Raw genomic sequence first — 26773 nt, forward strand, 5'->3', positions numbered from 1 at the left:
TGAATCCTCATATACAGTGCATTAATCTCATTAGCTGGAGGACTAAATGTAAGTTTTGTTTCCAGCTTTCTTTTCATCATAATTGCTTTTGTTTGTTTGGTGTGCAGCAGTGTCGTTGTGGGGATGTTTTACAGAAATCTCATGGCACGAGCACATAATTAAAGCATTGTAGGGAAAGTGTATTTGAAATCTTAATCAGCATAGACAAGCGAGAAAATTGCCATCACACGCAGTGACTTATTAGTTTCATTAATTTATGTTGATTTGCTTAATCACTCTCAGAGTGTGTCAGGCCCAGATCACATCAAGATGTTTACAGCCCCAGCACTCAGCAAAATGAGGTGTTATAATACTGAACTCAGATAATTAAACTGCAGTTCTGGATGTGAAATGGGGTTAAATTGGAAACAGAGAAGCGCCACAATCAATATTTTATCAATCAAGAATTGGCAGAGTATGCATCTTGTATTGATCCAAGCAGAGTCCTAATGTCTGGCATAGCAGTATTTGGGTGTGAGCAAAGACTTGTGGAAAGTGGCCTCTTCCACTTCCTCACGAGGTTGACACACAGAATCCCATTTAGCCTATTATTGATCAAATGTATTGGTCTTTTGAATGTTAATGTACACATTCTTGCCATGAGTTTGCTCTTTCCATTCATAGTTGTCAATACAGTGGCTGGAATGAGATGCTGTTCTTACATGGTACACCGGTAAAGAAGCATAGGTATTTTTAACTAGGCCCCCTGTGTCAGTTGCCAAGCATTGAAGGGCTTGTTTGAAGTCTTGCGCCCGGAGGGGCTTTTGGTTGTATCTCTGTGTGACAAAAACAAGTAGAGGAACAGTGGAGAATTCAAAGGGGGATGATGTTTTTTCCCGCTCTGTGGAGGGCCATAGACACTTAGAGGTGTATCACAGGAATGCCTCCAGAGACAGACAGCCTTTTGATTTTTTTTTTCACTATAGGTAGATGTGGGATGAATCCACATAGGCATACTGCTGCTGTTGCTGTACCTTCACTCATACGAGGTGCCATAAGGAGTTGTGAGCCCCTTGACAACAGCTCAACAACAGCTCTGACATAATAAATATCTGTGATCCCTGGTATGTTCCAGCTATACCCTCCAACTCCAGGTTTTCCTAAACCTTTGTGGTTTCATCTGTCCAACAGCATGCCCCAGCTCATATGAGACCAATCTGTAGCAAATGATACCTATAGAAAGTTAGAGATGATTTGTTCATATTTTCAGTCAATTAGGAGCTACAACCAATGATTATTTACAGTATAAATTCAATTGATGGCTGCTCTTTTGATTGCTTGATTAATTGTCAGAAAATAGTGAAAAAACAATCATCACAATTTCCCAGAGCCCAAGTTGATGGCTTCAGAATGATTATTTTCTCTTAAGAACCATCCAAAATCCAAAGAGATTCAGTTTATTTTGGGGTTTCTTAACTTTTGGTTGAACAAAAAAGACATTTGAAGACATCTCAGTTGCTCTGTGAAGCAGTGACAGGCTGAACAATAAAAAATAATTAGTAGATTAAATCAATAATAAAAGCATCATCATTAGATTCAACCCTATCATGTGGAACAAAGAAAAGCAGGAAGTCATGTTTGTCATTTAAGTGAAAAATGACTGAATTTTCTGTTGATCCAAGAATTAATGAATCAACCTATCTATTCAACTGTAATCCAAAGTAAATGACAGGAACTTGTTCTCTTCTGTGATTTTGCCAGCAAGACAACAAAGAATGTTGTTTTTAATTGGCCTCCAAGAATGACACACACAGGCATTTTCTGATCTGATGCTACTTTTGGCAGGGAAACATAATTTGTGTATGCCTTCCAAAACAACAGTTACAAAAGACTGATATAAAAAATAAGATTGTTTTTTTGATCTGTGGGTTTTATTAGGTTAGGCACAAAATCGATATGGTTAGTTTTAGGGAAAGCTCATCTCTACAGGGATTTGTCTTTTGTCTTTTTGCTGATGCTGTTTTTCAGGAGGGCAGTCTTTTATCCTCCTGGTGAAAGAATAACACAGTGGTAAAATATAAGTTTCCATACTATGAAATGTAGCTATGTTTCCATGAACATGATCAGGTTTTTAGATAAATCTAAACTGTTCTGAATTCCATCCTCCTCCTCATATCTACACACATATCCCGATATACTAGATCTCCCAAATAAATTCCCTTGACAAATTTTTCATTATACTTTATGACTAATTCTGACATCTGCATTTCCACCCTGATTTTCTCATTTGACAATAATAGAGCACTTAAATTCAGAGGGATCACTGATATAAAAGCGTCCCCCTACACTGCTGATTCTGTTCTCGGTCTGAGCCAGCACAGTGCGTCTCCGGCTCTATCCGCCTACTTCAGCTGGCTACCCACAGCTCAATCATAGTTCTTTAATCTAATTAACTGTCATCTTTGGGAGCACATCTAAATGTCTTTGAGGCAGATGATGTGGTTTAGTACAGATTTAATTGTTGTAACCTCTCTGACCCAAGCTATTGTAAGTCCTATCTTACTGCTTAGAACAGCTTGACAGTAAAGCCACATCTTCCCTCTCCAGCTGCCAACTCTTTATTCAATCTTTAACTGTGACCTTTGGTGTGTGTCTCTATATAAATATAAATGGGTTTTATGTGGAACCTTATGAGCCATTTTTAGTGGCATGTCTCTAGGAATGGCAGACTTGGTCTGTCAGTTTATTGGTTGGTTGGTCCATCAGTTTGATCCAGGTTAAAGTATCTCAACTATTATTAAACAAATTGCCATGAAATTTGGTACAGACCCTCATGATAGTGACAAAGAGCCACTAAATTAGCTCTGGTGTGTGAACCAGTTCTGTTCTCAGTGCTATCTGTTGATCCAGCCTGTGTTTCCACCAGTGGAACCATTTTAATTAAGAATGCGTTATCAATGGAGGGAATTGCACAATGTATAATGGAGGCAGTAGCAAGTAGTAACAAGATGGGGGGTCGCATTGAGTAGCTTTGAGCTTTTGTTCTGTAATTACAGATATTTGGTTTTGTCCAAAAAACAAGCATGGACCAACTATTAATGATGATTTCTCATTTGGGTTCTCCATTTTGCATTCTCCATCCTCTTTTGCCCTCTGATGTCATCATGGTTCACACAAGCCTGCTATTTATTAGTTCCAGCTGGGAAGCAACTTTTTGAGTTCCAAACCAATTTATCGTTGGTCAAAATGCTCAGAATTAGGTCTGAAAACTGGAACAGAACCCACTCCATGTTGGTGGAAAAGGAGTACTGGTAACTTCCATTATCCTCTGACTTTTCCTCGAGTGCCACCACCAGGTTTACATTTTTGGCTTTAGTGAAATGTCTTAACAGTAATTGGATGTAGTGTTGTGATATTTGGTAGCTTCATGCCCCTTGTTATGAATTGTATTAACTTTGAAAATTTCCTCACTTCACTCAGTGCCATCATCAGGTCAAAATTTCAAATTTGTCAAAGATTTTGGTTCATGGACAAACACACTAAACTAAGACGGTGATTATGGATTAACATTATACCTGCTAAACATCAGCATGCTGACAACGTCATTGCTAGCATTGTGGCTATAGCCTTATTGAGCTGGTTTATGGTCTTTCAGAACAGACCTCGTCAGACATCAAAAGTCTTTACTGTTGTTATGAATGGACACATTGAAAAGCCAGCTGTCATAGAAAGGAGGGATATTGTTTAAAAAAGGAGAAGCCTGCACATATTCAGACAGACTCTTCAAGAAGACATTCATAATAGTGTTGCACTTGGTTTTTCACATAAAAAAAGATTAACAGATGAAAAAAGAGCTGGAGAGAGAAGTACAGTGTGAAGTAGGTGTGAATGCTGAATTGTCTGTAGAAAGAAAGAAAGAAAGTTACGGAAAAGATTAGACACAGACCTACCTAATCCGAAGTCAGAAAGGTTTCCGAAGCTATCCAACAATCTGACAAGTATTTCTTTGTAACCTTAAGATTGGAGGGACTATAAAACATGTTTCAGTCTTATTATTCAGTATTTATAAAGACACTCTCCACTTCTACAGTACTCTGTAAATTTTAGAATAGCTTGTCTTCTCCACATTATAAAGACATCAGCTGCCAAAGCCACTTAAAAAGAGCCTGACCCTGGGCGAGGTGGTCTTCTGTGTGTGTGGCTCTTTGAATGAGAGAACTGTCTGTTGTTTGAGAGGCACTTCAGTCAGTTTCTAAAACATATTTGTGAGCGATGCTACAAAGAGCATGAATTAAAGTACATACTCCTGTAGGTGCTAAAGCTCCACATCGTGACCCCTGAGAGGCTGTTAATCACGTTTCGTAACAATCTCATCTTCTCAGGCCTGGAAGATGGAATGGCTCAAGGAGTTGCTCTGTCATTCGCTAACAACCACTTGAACCTCGCTACCAAGGAGACCCAGGTACTCCCCAAATCCCAATTAATGAGAGAAAGGCTTGAAGAGGGTGTTCTTGACTCTGGCTGTGACAGCTTAATTGTAATTTTGGTGAGGCCCCTCCGGCAACAATCTTCTCTACTTGACAGCTTTGTGCTCCTGTTTGAACAGACAGCCTCCCTTTGCATATTCATGTAGTTACAACAGAATACAGTATAGCGGTGGAACATATGTCCACTGAGAGGATGTGTGCAGGCTACTCAGTAGTTTATTTTATAGGCAAGGAGCCTGTTATGTGTCTACTCAATATGCTTTCACAGTGAATAATTAGAATCAATATGCTGATGACAACACATTCATACAGAAACATAGGTGCCTTTTAACTCATTTTTACTGTTTATATCGCAATATATCCCAAAAATTTAAATCCTTTGTTTGGAAAGTAACATGAAGATAAGATGCATCAGTTATGTGATGGCTGGTACATGATCCACTTAATAAGGTCATTATCAGCCATCTGTACCAGTCTGGCATATTGGACTAGTTCTTAATGTTATAACACATTGTGACAAGTTAAATATCAATTAAATGAGTTGAAATAATATATTGAATTGTAGAAATTCCAGTTTTTCATATCCACAATTCCAGTTTTGATTACAGTTACAGTTACATTACACGGAAACAGTCTCACTATGAATATATACGTGTCAGTATCTGCTGACAGCAAGCTCAAGTGGAAGAGGGGCTGGTCATTAATCATGGTTGAATATGGTTGAATCCCCTGCCAGTTCTGACAACATGTAGAGGTGTCCCCTGAGCAAGACTCAGGACCCCAAATTGCTCCTTATGTGTGGAGGGAAAAATTGTAATTAGCTTCAGACAAAGGGAAGGAAACAAGATGGTTGTCTCATTAGACTTAAGGTAAAGTGTAGAAAGATGTAGATACATGCATCTTTAGTCTTGAATTAACTACCTCAAGCAGATCTGCTGATGTTGGCAGGGAACTGGTTCCAAAGAGAGGGAGCCTTGTCGCACAAGGCTGTGCCCGCAGCTGTTTACTTCTTAATATGGGAGGCGAATGAGTAATAACACTTCCTGTGTAAGGAGAGATTAGGTATGTTTATATATAAATCAGTGATCATTGAAAAGTTATGTAATGCTATGTGAGAACAATTTACATCAATTTATACATTCGCTGCCCATTAGTTATATAGTATACTTGGATATTCAAACATGGATGCTTCTCAGTGGCTATATAGAGCTGGGATAGATCCAAATAAAGTAACCGTCAGGCCTGTAGTAAACACTGTCATTAATGCCAGTAACAGTATCCGGGAGGCTCAAACACTGATAATGGTCAAGAGTAAATTTTAACAAAAGCTTTAAAAATCAGTTAATTATTTTAAATTGTCATTGGTCAATCCATCCATCCAATTTTCTACTGCTTAGCCAGGCGCAGGCCGTGTTAATTGAGTGATATTACTAGGAATTGTTATGTACAGCTGGTAAGTACTGACAAAACGTGATAAACATGTCAGTTTATTAATGTACTTACTAAATAATTGTAGGCCTCATGGTCCCTATTGGTTGTTCCTCATTCTTTGACCAGTATGGATATAAAAGAGGTATTAAATCTCATCATACCTGGTATTAGAAATTCTTTACGTTTCCTTTGTGTTGTTCATATGTGGCTGATACAGCCCAAGCGCGTTGCTTTTTTTTTGTGCAGTTTCATTAGACACACAGCACTTATCAGCCCAGGACTATTTTGTTGGTAGAAAGCTGTTGACACTAAGGTCACTAATTGGGACACTGTTTATGAAATGACATGCTACTGCAGAGTTTTTCCAAATGTAAAATCACAAACAAATCTCCATTCACCTTTATTGTTTATATCTTAAAACATGAGCACATAAGCTGCAAGAAGCTGTTGGCTTTTGACAGTCACATAATTAATATATTACACACAAAAGTATAAGTATCTGCACAATGACTTTGTATTTGCAGTATTTTTACATTGACCATATGGTCATTAAAAAGACTTTCCCTGTACTAGCATTGCTGTTGTTGCTCAGAAGAACATCGTGTAGAGGCCTTGGTGCAGCCTCCCTGACTTCAGAGCAACCTGAATGGACTATTACCATCAAACCAATGCGTACAGGAGCAAAAAGGCAGCAAAGTGCATTAACGGCAGTCTTTTTAATGTTTGTCTTCCTTCCTTCCTCTCGCATGATTCCTTCTCCTTATTAACATAATATTAGCTTTGATCGGACTGGAGCTAAATGCATTTTCTGCATGAATAATGTAAAGTAAGAGACATGTCGTCTTCCACGTTTCTTTTCCATGCATTGTGCAGCTCTTCCCTAAAAGCCTTTCCTGCGAGAGTGCAGTGGAGTGGACAGCAAAGCAGAACAAAAGGTTATTTTGTTGAAAGAGGCAGAGTGGTGACAAATTATGAACAACTCATTACACTGAGGCGGCACTTTGTAGAGCAGTGAAACACAATCAAATACGGAGGATGGATCTCTGGGGGAATGTTGGAAGGTGCTAATAGCTCCCTGTCAATGACAAAATGAATTACATTAAATTTCCCTAAAGACCAAAACCTCATTAATACTTTACTGTGTTTTATGTTTTAGGATTATGTTTTTATGGTATTACTGCTCTGGTGGATACAGTGCTTCACAACTTTAGAAAAGATGGTGTTTTATGCAAAACCTGTTTACAAAACATTTATATACTTTTAAATACCTTTTGACTGACAATTAATTGATGTCTGGACTATGTTTACTGGAAAATCTTTTTCTAGTCCAGAATGTATTACATTCTAGTACATAGTTTCATCATTATTTAACCAAGATTGAGTCAATAACCCCAACCTCAAGTGCCTTTAGTTTCCTAAATGTAACCACAAAAACATTAATCATCTTTTAGTTGTCATTAGTGGATATTGTAGGGAAAACAAGTCAAAGATGGTGTCAATATGTTCATTAAAATGTTTCCTTATTATGTGGATAAAGACACAATTCAAGTGGTGTCATGTTTCTTTCAAAACATACTTATGTAATTGTTTTTATGTAACAGTTTTTTTGTGTTTCTCTGTGTTGGAAGTCATTGATTTAATATTGCAATATGCAAAAGGGTTGTAGCTATTATCAACGAAATAGTTCAAGTGGAAATGTGTTAGTTTAGTATGGAGCTAGAACCAGATGGCATTAAACTTAGTTTTCAAATTAACATTTTATATCTTGTTTGTTTAATCTTAAAAATCTTAAAAAGAGTAGAAATGGTGTTAGGAGAACTGTTTTTTCACTGGCTACAGTAACTTCCTGCAGTCTTAACTTCACTGTGTTTTCAAAACACTATGGACCCTATCTTACAAAGTGGCCCCAAGCACAATGCAAGTGTCTTGCTAGTTTCAAACCGACACAATTGTCATTTTCCCGTCCAGCACACAGCCGTATTGTCCGCACATTACTATCTTTGCTGGATTTACCAACAAAAACCTGGTCTGAAGTCAATCACTGTTTCACTGTTATTTTAAGGCCTTTTTTTTTTCCTGCTGTTTAAACATCAAAAGTTGATTTAGACAGACCCTAAATGCATTTACTCCATACGCCTTAGACCATGTACTTAGACTGTTAAAACAGAACACTATGTTACTCTATCTTCCATATGTAGTCTGTGGCTCAGTAGGTATTTGAAAATTATTTGGTAATGCTTTCTTTCACAGTTCCTTGGATTCCAGTTTTTTCCAAATATTTCCCTAAATGTTTCCTGGAATGAACTACATAATATGCTGCTAATCATAGGTAAAATAGAAAGTGATCAATTAGCTTATTTCTAAATGCTAAGCTAGCACAACTTTGAGATATTAATACAGAAGAGGGCAGGTGAGCTACACTTCTCCACAAACACACATACTATCCAAAAATGAATAAATGAAACAAATATAATATAAATGAATAATAAGAGTTTCCAATAATAAATGATTGAATAATAAATATTCGGTAGGGTTTTAATTGAGCATGTTCTATCATGGAAATTAATTTGGAAGTCAATAATAAACTCAACACAACTAATTCAACTGACTAAAATAACAGTCTGTCAACTTTGTCTGTATTAATTAGTACCAAACTACATGGCTCTTTGAAGGAAACTAAAGAAATTATTAGGAAATAATAGACATGTAAAATAAACCAGTACCAGTATTAGTATTAATTTTGTTTTGTAATTTGGGTCTAAAAATTCCAAAAGAGAGGTGAGATTTTTAAAAAAAACTGTTGCAGTATTCATTTCTGATTTCAGTTCCCTTCTGTTCTTGATGTTATGTTAGTCAGGTCAGTAGAAAAGTGTCAGTTCTCTTCTATGACTGACCATGCACTGACAGAGAGGATGAAAACAAATTAATAAATGTGGTTTTAAGGGCTTCCTCACTTTAACACTGAGGATATGATTAAGTGTAATTAAGCAGTAGTTACAGCAACAACATAAAATTTGTGGTGTTGGTTTGGTACTAGTATCCAAAGTGCCTCACAGCGCTGTGGTGGGAGTAACAGAGGAAAGATGAAAACAGCCAAGAAAATGATTTTTAAAAAAAACAAAACAATACCATGGAAGAATAGTGACACAAGTCCAGTCTCTACAGTGTTGTCATGGAGCTTAATCATTTGGTTCTCAGTTTCCTCTTGCAGGGCTATGGGGTGAAACAGTGTAACCCTCCTCTAGTCTCTTGGATAGAGTTATCAGCTGTTTGGATGCTATGGTGTTAAAGAGAACCGCTATGTGGGCCAGCACATGTTTCCCTGGTGGCATCATCAAATCCCCGCGGCTCAACTCCCCACTTTGCTTAATATCCCTTGTCAACAACTGCTTTGGGTTCAGTTCTGGCCACTGGTATTCTAATCAGTCACTATTATGGGCTAAACAGCTACACTGGCCCTGAGGCCAGCTGCTGGGCATGTTTGGATTTGTGCCTGCATTGCAATGGCCTGCCAGCATGGGGGCAGCACAGTTTGATAGGGCAGACACACACACTCATGTACGGACAAACACAGGCATGACCATGGGTAAAAACAAATGCACACTTCTTTGTAACAAGACTAGAATTAATTAAAATTGCATTAATTTTAGGTTGGCTGTCATTACATGATGAGTGAAGGGCTGGATGATGAATCATATAGACTTTCTGACTCAACACATACAGTAACAGGCTTGTTTACGTTAGTTAAATGCCTGCTGTTGTTAAGTCAGGTAGATTGGAGAGATGGGCACTCCCTCAGACTTTTCCATGTTGGCACAGGAAGTGACAGGTCACCAGTAACAACAACTCAAAGAGCTATGGTGTGATGTTTAGTCAGACAGTCTCAAACAAGGCCAGGCTACTTGAAAGACTGACATGAGAGAGAGTAGGTCATGTATACTTACATGGCATGAAAACCTGTGCCAACAAACAAGGGAAATGCCGCCAACTAAGTTAACCTCCTGAGGCATGATCAGGATGCCATCAATTAGACCCATCTCTTGGAACATGTGGCAAGGCTTTCAAGGAAACAGCCTTCAACAGACCAAATGACCCCACCCTCATGCTGATAGACACATCACACATGCTGTTGCTTGCTTTTTTATGAGCAAAAAACATGGTGCTGATTCAAGATTCAAGCTATGAGCTCTGTAGCTGCCAACATTTAACACTGTAAGATTTTTAAGGATTTGGTCGGACAAGTCTTTTCATTTTTGTGTAATTTATTTATTCAAAAAATTCTCTGTTTGTCATATACTAATTGTTTTTCAGGTTGTTAATCTTCACTTAGGACTTTTAAACCTGCAATTGCTGATTTTTTTGCTGCTTGGGGGCAGCGGAAACAAGTTGTGAACACAACACTGACATATCATCACCTTTTAAGTCGATATGTTGAACTTTGGATTCTTGTTTCTGGCCACTATCCACTCTTCCCTTAGCTCTGTTTTTAGTCTCCAACAACTCCTGATACCAGGCTGTTTAGCTGCTAAATACTCCACTGTGTGCATCAGTCTGCCACTACAGTGAGTACACTACCTGCTGCCTCTATGAAAACAGCTGTCTGCTGTGGCTAAACTGATGCTGTAAGAGTGGTGAAAGTGAACCAAAACAGCATATATGTGAGCCAGCAGCTAAACAATGAGCTGAAACTCATCATGATTCTCCAAAAAGCTGAGGGGAGCTGTAGATTCAGGTGGTAATTCTCTATCAGGTCATTATTATAAGCGTTTTATGCTGTTTTCTCATTGTTATTAAAATATCGCTTATAGCAGCTTTAATGTTAAAGGTGATCTGTAATGCTCATTTTCCAGCTCTATATTTTTTTTCTTGGACTCCACTACAGTAACTTTGCATGAGTCAAGAGTTTAAAAAAGAAATCCTTATTTATCTTGTACTGGCCCTTTATGCAGCGTCACAGTTCAGTCTCTGTCTGAAACAGGTTCTGTTCTGATTGGTCAGCATCCACAGGCTTCCTCTGTTTCTGCAGCAACATAAACAAACTACAGTAACCCAGTGCTTGTGAGCATATGAAATATGGAAGATGTCACAAGCTGACACCAGCTTGAGCTGATTACCTCTACATGCATTTACCTCATTATTTGAAACCTGTTACCACATGTTATATGAACATCTGACATTGTAACATTATATATGTGACAGAGAATAAGGAGAAGCATAATAGGTCCACTCTAAGTGAATATTTAAGCTATCTCAGAAATAGTAACTTCATATTATGATGTATATCAGTATTGACTGATATGAAAAGAAATATAATCACAACATTTTTTGGCATACTACCTGGCTCTAGAAATGGACACATTAGAGCACAACATTAAAGTTACCACCACATGAGCGACAGAGCCTCCATTTGAGCGAGAGAGAGTAACTGAAAGACAGAAAATGATGGGCAGTGGGCAGCATGCCAGCTTCAGTGATAAGTGGACCACTGCGGAGCTATGGGTGTGTAGAAACCTGATAGCAGGATGGCAGCACTCAGCATGTTAGAGGTGAGGGACAGAGGGAGCGAGGGCAGAACACTGACAACAGCATTACTTTTAAGTGGACGGCTTGAAGATATTAACATGAGATGCTGTTTGCCTGTGTGTGTGGTGTGTACTGAGTTAATGACACGTAAAGTAGAAGTGGCGCTGAGAGGAAATTTAACTAGACCAGCGAGTGAAGGTGAAACTCCATCACAAAGTCCTATGCTTCCTTTTGCACCGCATGAGCTTTTTTTGTTTCAAATCCGGTGAAGACTCAGAGAACACAAACCATGTTTGCAACTGACAGGCTGCATTTACATCAGCGGTATATTTATCTCACAATAACGTCCTGTTCTAAGTTGTAACCCATGCAACATCTTCAAAACCGCACTTTGCTTTGATTGATAAGGCTTCAGGAACATCCTGTAGTGCCTTCTTAGTAGGTGTGTTGAGCTGCTAGTTTGCACTCTCATGTTAACAAACATACAAACAACAGCAGTGACAGAATCTAAGCCTCATTCCACATCTCGCAATCACCTCACTTCTTTTGCATCTTGATGAGTGCTTCAAAGGTCTTGTGTTACCTTGAAAATGGCTGTTAGGGAAAGCAGCTGAACTAATCAGAGCCTGTGTGAGCAGGCCTTAAGTTGGTGGCCTGACGCAGTGAAGACAGTGGTGTGTATGTATAAATGTCCATCCTCTGAAAACTGATACATCATGCTAACATTACGCTAACTGGCACAGTGTTCACTACAAATGAAATGAGAACAGCAGGCTGGATTGATCAGTCACTAGTGATTGGTCAAGGGATAATCAAATCTTTCCTGAAAGCAAACAGCTAACATGAGGATAATGTCGATCTGGATGATGGAGTGATACAGAGATGGCCATTCCGTCTGATCATGAAGCTAAAAGAGTCTATATTTTAATATAGATTCAGTGATTACATCAGTGCAGTGATACTGTGCTTCCTCATTCCAGTTCCTTGAAGACAATATGATAGGTTTCTGAATTTATTGCAGTGTGTGGAGCACGGTAATTAGAGCTATTGATCTGGTTAAATGATAGCCTTCGCCTAATGCTGAAGGGCATGTGCTCAGCAAGCCCTGGTGTTATCTGATGACCCATGAAATCGATGGCCTGGCTGCAATCTCCCAGGTGATTTACCTTGTTCCATTTATCTCACAAGGCTGAGTGGGTACACATGCACGAAAACAGCACACAAGGCCAAGCACACTGCTGCATACTCTCTATAAGCATACATAAATACTACACAATTCCCTCTGAGGGTATACACAAGTGCAAACATCTCATCTTGCCTACAGTCCTGAGGCACTGCATGTAGGGGCTTGTTCCCTTGGAAACCACATTTTGTTCTGGTCCACAATGAACTCAGTTCTCTGGTAGCCTGCCGAGTGACTGATGAAAAAAAGATCATTACATGAAGGAGACATTTGAAATGTCACTAAGATGTCAGGCTGCTCTTATATATACTCAGTACATCCCTGTTTTCTTCTTTTCTAATAGAAAGTTTGCATTGTAACAACGAGGCATGTACTTGAGCCAAACCTCTGCCAATGATGAGCAACCTCTATTACGTGGTAATGCAACCTCTGCAGCAGTTTCATTTTTATTTATTTCCTTTGATTTAATTCTCTGAGATGATGGAACCACCATACGAACTGAGAATTACAGAGTAAAACATTGAACCACCAGAGAAAATGAATCGACTTTATGAGGTGTAACAAATGAGTTTATGAGATACAACAGATAAACAGACGAAAAGATGGGGTGAACTGAAGTTTGTACTGTAATGACATATTACTGAAATAATGACATACATAAGAGAATGAGAAAATGCCTCACTTGTTTGAGACCTTTTTAAAACTACTGTTAGTGTGAGCAATGATGTTTTTATGAAGTGTTGATATGTATGAAAATCAATATTTTAACCAGCTGATTATCATATGATGTTCATATGTATCAACAGTGTCGGCATCACTTAATTTGTTCACCATGTTTGTTTAGAGAAGTGACACATTTATTTTGTTGTGTTTAGTTCTTTAAGTAGTACTTTAGTACTTTAAACTATGTAAAGTAAAGTTTGGTCCGATATAATATAGAAAATGTCTGCAGTGACTTGAATCACAAGACACAGTGTAGTTGACAACATTTAACAAGTACTTTTGTTGCCTAAACCTGACCACAGATGGGAGTCTAGACGTTAACCTGGTCTCTGGAGTCACAGTCTGTGCCTTGTGTGCCCATCTTCCAGCAACGCATAAATGTAGTGTTTCATTCACTCAATAAAAGCTGCCTGTTAACATAACCCAAGCAGTGATTGCATTTGTTAGCACTAAATAATTGGGAAAACAATTTGGTAATCTTAAAAGTGTAGTTTATAGGAGACAAAGTTGCTAGACCAGGCACTCTCTTGTTGTTCATTGGTGGTCGTAGCAGTAGTAGGAGGGGTACTTGGCACCTCCCTGGGTGTGTTATCAATCACTTGGTAAAGGCAAAGTGGGTCTCACCGTCATCGCCAGGTTCCCTTTCACTCTCCAGCTGAAGGACGGGATAAGGTCACTCTGTTGACCTGCTTTTTACAGCAGCCACTTGGATGGTAATCACAAAAAATAACACCAACCCACTAAAGAGCCTTACGCTGGGCTGGCCTGTAGACTCGGTCACAATGAGTGCTGACTAAATGAGCTTATTAATCACAGACAGCACCAGAGGCAGAGCCATTCTGAATTCATTAATACTCAGCCGAGCAGTCTGAAAAAAGGCTCAATCATGTTTTCAGTATCAACAACTGTGAACTCATCTCAAATTGACACACAACACTCAAACTGCCTAAGTGCTTAATATTATGTTCCAGGGCAACAGGTGCATAGAATACAATAACACTGCAACTAACATGCATTCACAAGTAAACTGGTTTTTATAAAGCTACAAAATAAATTACTAATTTGCTTATCATTATTTAATATTTTAATCAGTTTTAAACTGTTTTCAATGATTGAATAATCCTCTTTGTCTTAATAATACAATGTGTAGATGATTACTGCTGTATAAAATGTTCTTTTACCCATAATGTACTGGAGCTGGAATACAGCAGTCTTCAGCTCTGTGAGTGTTAATATCTCTGAGCTCCCTAAAAGACAAGAACAAAAGGAAAATTTGTCAAGGCACTTTGAGGAGCCGGCTGTCTTTTCTCACTTCCTCTCTCTTGTTTACCTTTAGTACCTTAACGAATTGCCCTGATAGACATCTGTGTTCTTTAAAAAGCTTACTTGTCACAGGTTTTCTTTGCAGAGGATGGGGCCCGTTTTCAAGGGAGGGATTACAGCAAATCAAGAGATTTTAAAACAAGAAATTCCTCAAGATCCCATCTCTGTATTTGAAATTCAGTTCCGCGTTACTTAGCTTACCCTGTTAATGAATAAAAGACAATTTGGGCAATATTTTACTCCTGTTTTCTGCTGGTATTTTGTATCTTTTAGGCAGCCCTCTAGCTTTGGCAATTCTATTCTCTGTGGGCATGATGAAATGGATGATAACGTCAGGGAAAAGAGTGCAGACTACATGTGCCACCATTTCTTCTCCAAACAATGTATGTGTACAGGCCTATACATATATGCCCACACATACAGTCTACACACCAGTGACCAGGACAAACACATGCATGGACTTAAGCTAAAAAAAAACAAAAAAAAAAAACACCTTCACCTTTTTTGTTCACACACTGCCCATGTCTGTGTTTGTCTCTTTTGATAAGGTCCTTTCATCTTGTTTGCATTGATTACAGGCTGACGAGTCACAGTGATACACTTAGGGGCCCTTTTCATGTCTGCAGCCCCCGCGACACACACTAGGTCCATTGTGGCGAGGAATGTCTCCTTTCATGGCCTGAACTCGCCTGTGAAAGCATGTCAATAATCCTGAGTCAGTGGGTGCTTCACAATACTGCTGTGACCAACCCACCGACCAGACCAGTATGGAAATGGGCCCCATTTTGTGCTCAGCCAAGGAGAAGTGACTGGGATGGCTGAAAGAACAGACAGCTGAATAAATGAGGCAATTAATCTGATTGGTGCTGACAAATAAACAGCTTCACAAAGGTGAGACCAGTTACACAAGAAGAAAAACACCGCTCAGTGTTAAGCTTTTGAAGAAGTATGCGATCCTTCTTCATTTATTACTTCACATACCACACCAGATATCTCAAGAACAGCTTTATTGCTTTGCACAACTCCTCCTTGTTTTCACACTGCAGGCCTCCAAAAGTCGAGTGAACATGGTTTCTCTTCCCAGGAAGTATCAAGATCCTTGTATACATCAGAGGTAGGGAGCAGCATTGGTTCGCTATAGAAGCTGTGGTTTTGGTACTGAGGGTTTGTTTGAGCAGAGAATGTGATACCATAAGCAGAGTAAATGGGATTTGAGTCTTTAGTGGCCACGAAGCCATTGAAAATATACATCAGTTCTATTTGTTTTGGGGCTGGAGTGGGGGTGGTGTCGGGGGTGCAGCAAAGGAGGCTGGAGGAATCCATTGCCCAAGCTCTTGCAGAGATGGGAGTGAAAGGAGCCAATCATTGCTCTGTGAAGAATTAAAACCACCTCTGCAAATAGCCCCAATATTTGTGTAGTGCCTCAGAGTGGGAGTTTCACAGCGTCTGGGTTTCCAGTGCAAATAAACAGTGCAGGGGTCTACAAGGGTAGACTGGCCCCTGTTATCCCAGAGGTGAAGCCCACTCCTTTGTTGCTGCCTAATCTAGGCCATTCTCTATTGAGAAGGATGAAAAGTGGAGCTGTGTGTGTGTTTGTGTTTGCGTGCTAGTGTGTGTGTGTGTGTGTGTGTGTTTGTGTATGAGACACATCCACGGCCCTCAATGTGTCAGATGAAGCTGTGTGATAATGTTTGTATGTGGTTCTTGAATCAGAGTCTTGGGCCTGTGGAGACCGCCGCTGTGTTTGCCAGTTCCCAGATAACCCACATCCTCACACTGGACCTGCACATACCAGCGCCAGGATCCTCAGCACAGAGCAAACTGACAAATATCAGCACAGCTGACCAACAACTCTGCATAAGTCAACAGTACCTGCCCACTTGAGAACACATATGATGAATAGAGGAGGATATTAATATGCAAGCAGTTGTTGGTCGACAGAGTAAAAGCTAAGAGCTGCATGCCATTCTTGAAATACAACTCTTCCTGTCACTGCAAAGTAGAGGTTGTAGATAGATGGATAGATAGATACTTTATTTATCCTCAGGGGAAATTCTCAGGTCCACTCAGTTACTACTTGCGAGAGCTGACTCACAACTTGACCTGTCTAACTCGTTCAAGTAGTGTCCCATTGTGCTCCAGGTCTTGGTTTTATGTGTCAATATGTCAAAACCTGAAGTGCATCAAAGCAAATTATCAGATCACATTGTCTGTTATAATCATCACAGGAGAACAACCTTCCTTTTTGATGCAAGATGGGGAGTGTGAACTGTGAAATTTAAAGGATAATATATGTGCTGCAGCTATTTTGTTTGCCATTTGTTGGTGACATGCTGGTGCCTGTATAGATGATCTTTCTCTGCAGATATCATTATCCCCAGGTCTGTTTGGACTGTCTTTGGGTTTCTTTCAAGCCTGTTCTTTTTGAAAATTCATTTATACATGCCAGGTTTGCGTAGGCAAGTAACTTACAAATGATCATAAAATATTTAGCAATTTGCTCACACTTTATATTTGGCATAACATATTTGAGGTGGAGAAAGATGTTTTTAGCATTGCCACTCTTCTTGGGCACTTCAGTCATGCAAACTTTACCAAAAACTGTGGATTATTTTGTTTTAACGCCCTGAAACCATTCATTACACATGAGCAGAAGATAAAGTGAATGGTTCCCATGTTCAGATAGAGACACCTTGACACTCAAACCTATGGAAAATTTACACCTGACAAGCCTCTCTTTGGAAAGATGAAAATAAAGCAGTAGTAGAAAAAAGTAGTGGAAATAAACACAAACACACTTCATACCAGAGTCTATGTAACAGAACAGTGGAGTCTACACAAAGTTGGAGGCTAATTTGCACCTAAAACCTGAAATCATGTATGTGTTCATGTCTTGGTCCATGTGCAGCCGGTCTGCAAGTATGTGTGTTCGAGGTCAAAGGTCAAACAACGGAGAGGCAGAGAGGAAATTATTTCCGTTTTTTATTTTTTTATTTTACAGAATGATAAGTTGATAATTAGAATTTTTCCATAACTCAATAATGAACTTTTCATACTTTTTATTAAAATATAGCAAGCATATTAAAGATGGGAATATATCACTATATTATAGCTCAGATTGTTTAATTAACTTTTGTGCAACCTTGCGTGTATAATTCCTCGTGTATAAGCCTCATTTGTAAAGTCTGTGTCATTCTGCACCTGCTTACCTGAGTAATGTCACACCACAATATCCTAAAAATGCAGGTGCATCTCTGGTAAGGAAGAACAGTGCTTTCAAAATGTCTTCATACTGTAACTTTAAGGTGTACAAAATCATTCATGCGTTTTTGTATGTCACCAGTAATATTTGGCTGTACTACCGTTTCAGTAAGTCAGCAATAAAATGTGCATATACCATTATCAATACTGATGGCACGACCTGACAGAAATGGTCCGTTTTGAGTGTGGCTTTTCATATGATAATGATTGTAGGCCATTCAGTATTTACCACTGAATGTCTCTTTTGGGAATCAACATGTTGGTTGAGGACATATTTGTGAGCAATCTAATGAAGTTCCTGCTTCAATTTTGGCACGTGTCTCAATTTAAACTACATTGATTACAAGTATGACTACTAATATAATTTATCATTATAAGTTTTGTGTGACAAACCTTTAAAGTCTCCCAGTGAGTGTGTAGCTTTACTGACATGTCCTCAGTACATAAGTTATTATCCCAACTCATGTCAGAGGATCTGCAGGAGGGATCCATTTGTTGCTAAGCAACAGCTAAAGCTCGCAGCATGCTAGCTACAGTGACATTTAAAATTTGGTATACCTCTTGACTTTTGGGCACTTTATAATGCTGCAAATAATATAACATGTAACTAAATTGAGTTTAGGTCTGCGACGCACTTAAATACTTCTATCTTCATTTTAGAAATACTTTGTTTTAATGATCTTTGTCTTTAAAACATAATGAAAATGATTGATTAGATAAAACTAAGATAGGCCTACAATTTCCATCAGTGCAGGCATTGCAAAGTAGGATTCAAAAAAAATTATTCACATTTTCTAGTATCTAATTTAGCTGCACTAGACTATGTCATTGGCAAGTACTTATACAGTATCATATTCTTCACAGACTTCAGTTATAGTTCCCTATTTGTCTCCCTGTTGACATAAATGTGCCGTACATGCATATCAAAAGATTTCACTCTTAAAATCATCTTGAGGCAGGGAGACATTTATTTTAAACTCTTAAAAAATACTAGTAAAATGATTGATCTCTTACCTTAAGACAATTAAACTACTGGTCCTAATGTTTAACAACTTCTTAATAAATCAGATGATGTAATAAAATGATAAATGTCTTGTAAGCTAGCCAAACCTGGTCTACTTGTTTCAGTGAGGTTTTTTTTTTTTTTTTTTTAAATCCCATTCTTGAATTTAAATGCAAGGGGACTAAATGGACACCCAGATAAACAAATAAATACAATTTCAGAGGAAAATGAGGGCAGAAACAGATGAGTGAATCGAGCCAATGTTTGAGCGAGGTAAAAGCTTTGTTTTGCAGCAAATGTTTTCATGGAGGAGGGGTTGAAGAGGGGGTGTGGGGGTGTGTGTGTGGGGGGGGAATCAAACTGATATTTAGCCCCTACTGGCTTTTTTTTCCTGCTTTTGTTTTATGCAAGGCTCTTTTTACCACATGGTAGTGACAGATTGTTTGAGCTGAAAGGAAAAGCCATTCGAAGCTAATTAAGCAGCCATTCCAGGCACTATTCGCAGGCAGGAGGGAGAGTAGCACAGGCATTTGTCAGCGCCGTACCCAACGTGGGTTTAATTGACAACCGGGGCTCCTGACTGACAGCTTTTCCAGCGCCGAGCCAATTGTAAGCCGCGGAGGAAGACAGCTGCGACACCATTGGATAAAAGGCAGCGAGGGAGTAGGGGCGGGGTGGTAAGGGGAGGAACCCACGTGGGGCTGGGTATAGCGAGCAACACGTGATAGGCTGGTATCCTGAAGCGCAGACGTGTTTTAGCCTACCTAGTGCTGCTGATAGGAAAGCTTGTAGATGCTTGAGGTCTCGTTAGAAATAGGTCGATCAATTCAAGTCACTCAAAGGACACTCTGCTGTAGATTAAGCGGTATTCACATCTTCTGCGCTCTTCGGGTCTTGAATGAATTTCTGTGAGCTTCTATTTTTCTTGGCGTAGTATCAGAACCTATTTCTTTTTCTTCTTGGCATCTCTACCTCTCCTTGAATTTAGAACAGAAAAGTGGGATCTTCCTGTTTCAAACTTCAGAGTAGCTTCACGTGTAATTTGTTCACATATTAAGTACGTTTACAGCCTAATGCTTCTATTAAAAATGATAAATTCTCTCTCTGGCTTGGTGGGGTTATTTTCCTGTTTAAAACAACTTGAAGTGAATTTGAATCCGCATATTTTTTCAATGATAAAACTCACACTCACACACTAATAATGTGGAACGCAGATACACCGGCTGTAGTGCGCGGACATATAAATTATTGTCTTTGTTTTGAACAAGTTGTTGAACGCACTGAATGTCACTTCAAATCCAAAATGGCGAATGCGTGAGGTCACAGATCGCAGCCCAATCGCAGCACCGGTTCGCTAGCCACCCCACGTGGGGATACTGCGCCACGATTGGTCAACGTTGCTAAACTCAATCGGAGAACCCGATTGGTTGGTGCGGGACCCTCTCTCGGCAGTCGAGTCCTCGTGTCAGTGAACAGTCTGTGTGTGGTACCGCGAGCGGCGGAGGAACTGGGTATACCCAACAGCAAGCTAGTGGTATATTTCACAACGGCCGACATTTTCAACAAAATTAAACCGTTTACTCGCTTTAAAATAATCTTTGGACTTACTGGAAGATTCGCGAACTGATACTGGATCTATAGGCTTTCTTTGAAGTTGTCTGCTGTCAACAACTCGTCCCAGTCGAGGGGTTTCCAACGTCCGACCGGACGGAGATACGCTCTCCGCCGCGGGATCAGCGGGGTTTTCAAGGGACTCTCAAAGAGGCAAAGAAGTGTATGAGAAATAGATACAGCGGCGGACATTTTCCACCTCTATCACCCTGGGGTGACGGTTACAAGTCGAGGATATTAAGCTTTGTGTTTGGATACTATTTTTTTTCACCTGTGCAGAAGAAAGGGGAGGAATCAGTCGAGACAAAGGTAAAAAGGGCTACACGAAGAGAGCCGCTAACAAGACGGGTGGTGGTGGAGGAGGAGGAGGTGGTGTGGCTTTATGGCAGCAGACTTTGAAAGCAGCAGCTCCTTGTTTTCTGATCTTCCCGGACCACCAAAACAACCCTAGTGTGTGTTCTCTCTTTTCTCCTCCCTTTGTGGAAGACAAGTCGTTAGATTTACGAGAAAAACAAAGCATCATGTCGTTGAGGGTGTGATCAGAAGTCTCAACTTTAGGATTTATTTGATGCACATTTTATTGCTACAATCGTTTTCCACACTATAGTGCAAAACAAAGCGATAGATATAGATTTTTTTTTAAACACACAGTGGGGAATATTTGAATTTTTAATTAAAAAATTATTTTATTCTCATTTTTAGTCCAGTTAAGTTAATCAAGCTTCAATTCACGTAGATTTACTACCAAGGTGCTACACTCGCTTTCTGCGAAAGTGATTCAGCTCTTCAGCTGTGCCCCGTTTTTCTGTTTGTTTAGGTACAAAGGAAAGGGCCGACGAGGTGATACATCCAGTGGTCGGGGTCTTGAGTGTGCGCCTCGCAGCCGAGAACAGGGCTTTGTCCGCCGCCATCCTGCGTATACAGGGGAGGGGTGGCGGTGATTTACTGCACCTTCACTGGGATTACGGAGAGAGAGAGAGAAAGAAAGAGAGAGAGGGAGCGAAAACACACCGATTCCCTTGTGTAAAGGACTCGACATGTATCCACAAGGCCGGCATCCGGTAAGTAGCTGTCTTTGTCACTGTTTGTAAATTGATGCAAATGCACCGCCCTTCAAAATAGCCTAATTAGCTCGTCAGAGTGGAGCTGCTGATCCACACCTTACTATTTATGGTCTGCATCGGTGCTGCCGAGGCGCTTCACTGTGGCAGGAAAAGAAACTGGGAGATCGTGTTTATTGGCAACAAGATCAAAGATTTTTGTTCAACTCAAGAAAGCAGATCATCACCTCCTTCTGAAAACTGACTACATTTCCCTGCGCAGTTTGTCACAGTTGCATGTTTAGTGCTAAAAAAGGTTAATTGTGCTTGTTGCGCAGCAGGCACTGAAATCTAAAAACACTGTTTTATTTTATGTACCCCCCCCCCGCCCCTTTTCCCCCTCATCCTCTGCTTTACCATGTAACATGTACTTTGAGGACAGATTAGGTGACCCTCCCCTGTCATTGCACATGTTGAGTGAAAGTAGCTCTTTCCTCTGCCAGTCAGTGCTCAGGGGAAATGTGAGGACAAACCATCAAGAAGGGAAAAAAGCACAGTTTACTAAGAAAGAAGAAGAGGGGGAGGTGGCAAGAGAGAGATGAGACTCTTATCTGTGCTGTGATGGCAGTATTTACACCTGTGTGGTATCTTCCAACCTTGCACTTTTCAGGCACCTCACCAGCCAGGGCAGCCTGGCTTCAAGTTCACAGTGGCAGAGTCCTGCGACAGGATCAAAGACGAATTTCAGTTCCTGCAGGCCCAGTACCACAGGTAATGACTACTGTAAACAGCATTGGCTTCCTGGAAAGAATAGGAAGAGGAAGCTGCCTCTGTTTTGTTCAATTTTTGTAGCTTCATGTACCAAGTCTACACTGATGCAGCACACAAGAATGTATATGTGCAAAATTTTGTTTTTGTTATACACTTACACGAGGTGCTCACTCTTTGTGTGGTGTTAAACTATTACCACAAATTAAACCGAAATTACTTTCCCTCTTCTCTTCCTCAAGTCTTAAAGTGGAGTACGATAAACTGGCCAATGAAAAGACAGAGATGCAGCGCCACTACGTCATGGTAAGAGTGATCATCGTAAAGCTCTGTATCTGATTTAGTACCATATCCTCCCTTTTGCCTCAGGTGACTACTCGCAGGTGGCGCAGCTCGGGTGTTTTGCAAAAGGCCATGTTAGCATTTGTCCCTGTTTGGTACGGTTGACTCACGCCTGTGCTTTCATTGGATGGAGAACGTGTGGGGAGGGGGTGCCTGGAGAAACTCTAGCAGGGGTCAAATGTCCAACTATTGATTGTGGGGTGTGACGACCCCCCTCTATGACTCTGGGGTCCTCTTTATGACCCTCCTCTACCCCTCCCTAACACACCCAGCATGACCCACTGGGGGTTAATGACTGGTCTGCTGGCTTTGTGCATGAATCAGAGGGTTTCCTGTACTCTTTTTTTTTTTTTTAAACTCTCCTGAGGTGAACTGTGGGGTCGTTCAGACACTTTAGACACACCCAGGGGTTTCTCAGATATGGGGAGACTTTGTGTGTTTTTCTCCAACCAAGATAATAGACTGTTGAAGTTGTTAGGGTCATTTATTATACAACACAATATGGGAATTGTATTGTAAAATGTGATATAAAATATTTTAATTGATATTTAGTGCAATTAACCACATGTCAGACAAAACTGCACACATGCAAAACGAAAACAGTGACAGCTTGTTTATTAGATTGAGATTATGTAATGAGTCAATAGACTGAAAATTAATCAGTAACAGTTTTGACATTTAAGTCTTTTTTCAATCAAAAATACTCAACATACGCTGTTTCCAGCTTCTCAGATGTGAAATGTTTCTGCTTGTCTTTGTCTTTTATGTTGTAAAGTAAACATTTGAATTTTTGAACTATTGTTTGGACAAAAACAAGTGATTTGAAGGTGTCACTTGAACAATGTATCAGTGTGAGTTGACAAAATGATCTGCAGATTACTTGACAATGACAGTCGTCTATTTTTGTGTAGTCTGGCATTTAGCTTTGTTTCTCTGTGTACTCTATGTGCCGGTGCTTTCACCTGGACTTGAGATAGGTGTTTGATTTCTATCAAAGTGCTGTGACAGGTTAAATGTAGAACAGCTCCAAAAACTGCAATTAAATCATATTACATTCAGTTCAGAGCTTCCTGATGATCAGATAGAGATGATGAAATCTGTGCCTCTGCAACAACAACCCAACTCAAAGGTTCTTTCTAATACAGGAAAAGCTGCATTGTGTGCATGGACAAAAAAAGAAACAGTCTTTATCTGACAAGTGATGTGACTTAGACCTCACTCTTAGTTTGTGTATGTGCATGCTTATCTGCTCTGTACATGAAAGGAGTTGCTTTAACCAAACGCAACAGTATGTTTGTTAAATATTATTTTCCCTGTGAGGAACCAGAAGGTGGTGGGAGTAGCTATAATAAATGGAAACTGTTTGCTGTGTGTTTGATAAACAAGACAGACAAACTATTAGGCTTTAGTTTGTATCTGGTGGTGGGCTCACAAGCTTTTGGCACTCAGCAGCAGATAATGTTGTTTTCAATAATAGCACTGGCTTTCCCCTTGGTTTTTGAAGCCATAGACAGTGTTTGTGCTCAAAAACTGGCAGTGCCTAGTAGAAGTAAACAGGAACAGTAGCCAGTGAGTCTCTGTCTGCTGTGGCTACAGAAAGTACATGAAGTTTTCAACCTCTTCGGTTAACGTCCTTGTGCTTTTTAATCGTTTACTCCTGTGCTGCAACATGTATTCAACTTCTCTTTTGTTGTTTGAGGACTGATAAAAACATTACACCAGTGAACCACTGGGTTTTTTACAGCTTTGTTGCACAAACAAATTCTCTGTTCCCTGGTCAAGAAAAATCAGAAACTACTAACTAACTTTGGGATTCCTATTTTATTGTACACAATCACTGATTACCTTTTCGATACAATGTACAAATGAAAATGCATCATTCAAAAGTTTGAAGGTTGTTTTTTTTAATGTTTTCTCCTTCTCCTACTTTACAGTACTATGAGATGTCCTATGGACTCAACATTGAGATGCACAAACAGGTATGTAGCTGTATCAGAGATGTTCTGTGTATAGCCAAAACACTGTTGTTTTTTCCCCCTGATGATTGAGGAATATAAACACACCTACACACACACACACACACACACACACACACACACACACACACACACACACACACACACACACACACACATACCTGACCTTAGTTTCTACCCTCATCCTAAAATGCCTTTAGGAGGCATACACATACTGGCTTCCTGTAGTGAAAATGCTGACAGGCTAAACAACACGAAGGGCACGCTGCCTGATGGGGATGGTTTGATAAGATTAAAGTGAAGTATTTGGCAGACAGTCTGAGAGGATGTGTTTTTGTGTAGTTGTCCTTCTAAATGTGTGTGTGTGTGCGCATGCACGCACGTATGCCTCCACTGTTGTGTGTCTGCTTCTCCAGTGCCAGCCGGGCTAAAAGCTCATTAGTTCAGCTGCCACCCAGCACTGGGCATCATGCTGCAGTGAAAAGGCTTCTACAGATGAATAGGGCAAAAATATCTCTACACCACCCAAGGAGCAGTTTCAGTAGGCTGGAGGCATGAAGGGAAAGGGCAGGAAGGGGTGGGAGTGGTGGGGCACATATAATAAAATCATCTTAGCCTCAGAGATAGTTGCCATGTTTCACATCAGGCTTCTTTGTTGGTTTGTTTCTGGTTGATCTTTGGCCTGTCATGTCCAGAGTTTTGGAAGCGCTCTGGTCTGGTGTTTGTGGAAACTACCCCTAAACCCAAATACTTAGTTGGTTCACAACTAAGAATGCACCCTGCTGTAGTGTCCTCGAGCAAGCTTAGTAGCTCCAGCAGTGCTTCTCTGTCAGCTCTGCTCTGATATTCCTCTGGATGAAAATAAGTGACTTCAGTTACTTAAGTATGTGTTCTTTTTCTGTCATAACATCATGCTGGAAATACGAGTTCTCATTTTAACATGTTGTCCCCTGTACACAGTGTGTGTGTGTGTGTGTGTGTTTTTGTAGTGCTGAAATAGTTACTTTAGGGAAGATTAGACAGAGCGTTAATCAAGAACACTTTTGATGATGCCAAACATTCACTGGCTTCAATTTCTTAAACACGAACATTTGCTGCTTTTCTGTGTTTTATATTATAGTAAATTTAATATTTTACTTGTTTGGACTGTTGGTTGGACAAAACAAACTCAAGATTTAATTTTGGGTTGTGATCTCAGTCCATTTTATGAACAAAAGAATCAATCAAAATACAAATGAGAGATTAATCTGATAATGATAATAGTTATAGTTGCAGCCCAAGGTTTGCAGATTGAACAAAAAAAAACATAGCAACATGTACTGTTTACACTGTAGGTTATTTCATACCTGTAAGATGTCTAGAGTTGGGAACTAAGCATTTCATCTCAAGTGTTGGTGTATCAACAGGATACGGGATAGTCGTGCCATCTGGTTGTCTGTAATTAGCTCATTAACTTTTAGTGTGGTTGGTGTGGTCATCTGCTGATCCCACACCTACTGCAGACAATGTGGCCCCAAATACAAGACACCCCAGCTCTATAAAAGTTAGACACCCAGGTTAACACCTGTAAACAACAGTGCAAAACAACTGTTTTACTCAAGATCTGACCTCAGGCTTTTAGCCAGCTGTAGCCAGCATTTCTTTTATATTATTTGTATATATTTCTTTAATATCAGCATAATCTTGAATTCTGCTCACTTAGTAAGAAGAAAAATGATTTAACATGATTTCAAGGTACTCCTCTTTTATCTTTTGTCACTTACATTTCCTCAGATTGTGTCTTGCCTTCCATTTTTCTCAGTCATGTTTGCCCCCTCAATTCTCCTTTCCCACCTCCTCCTTGTGCCCTTATGTCTGTTCATTGCCACCACCCCTCCTCCCGTCTGTCCCGCCACCCCAGCGATGTGATGTGAATGATGGCCCTTGTGTCATTAGCTGTTTGATATGATGTATGAGAGTGGGAATCTGTCAGTGAGGGAGAAGGAGAGACAGAGAGGTGGGGCGGAGGCTTCATGGCCCTCAGATCCAGAAGGTTAATGGCATCAGTGGGAGGGGAGCCCAGTTGGAACAGCAGCACACTGCACAATTCATCAGGTGAAGACGTTTTTTTTTTTTTTGTAGGC

The 26773-nt window shown here is 39.9% G+C and overlaps 1 protein-coding gene across 11 annotated transcripts in view; it reads left to right on the top strand.

The window, feature by feature from the left end:
* Nucleotides 1-20359: 20359 nt before the first annotated feature.
* tle3b (TLE family member 3, transcriptional corepressor b) overlaps nucleotides 20360-26773 on the top strand; it is a 31225-nt gene continuing 24811 nt past the window's right edge. For 8 of the 11 annotated variants that reach the window (XM_051074916.1, XM_051074898.1, XM_051074908.1 and 5 more), the window contains exons 1-5: nucleotides 20360-20833; nucleotides 21342-21585; nucleotides 22235-22335; nucleotides 22575-22638; nucleotides 24609-24653. In XM_051074916.1, the coding sequence (XP_050930873.1) occupies nucleotides 21562-21585; nucleotides 22235-22335; nucleotides 22575-22638; nucleotides 24609-24653 (234 nt within the window). In that variant the 5' untranslated portion in view covers nucleotides 20360-20833; nucleotides 21342-21561. Of the gene's footprint in view, nucleotides 20975-21341; nucleotides 21586-22234; nucleotides 22336-22574; nucleotides 22639-24608; nucleotides 24654-26773 lie in introns of all 11 variants that reach the window. The other 3 variants (XM_018683523.2, XM_018683524.2, XM_051074901.1) reach the window with 2 other exon arrangements.

This window comes from Lates calcarifer, linkage group LG2 (genome assembly GCF_001640805.2).
Source record: "Lates calcarifer isolate ASB-BC8 linkage group LG2, TLL_Latcal_v3, whole genome shotgun sequence".
Classification (NCBI taxonomy): Eukaryota; Metazoa; Chordata; class Actinopteri; family Centropomidae; genus Lates; species Lates calcarifer.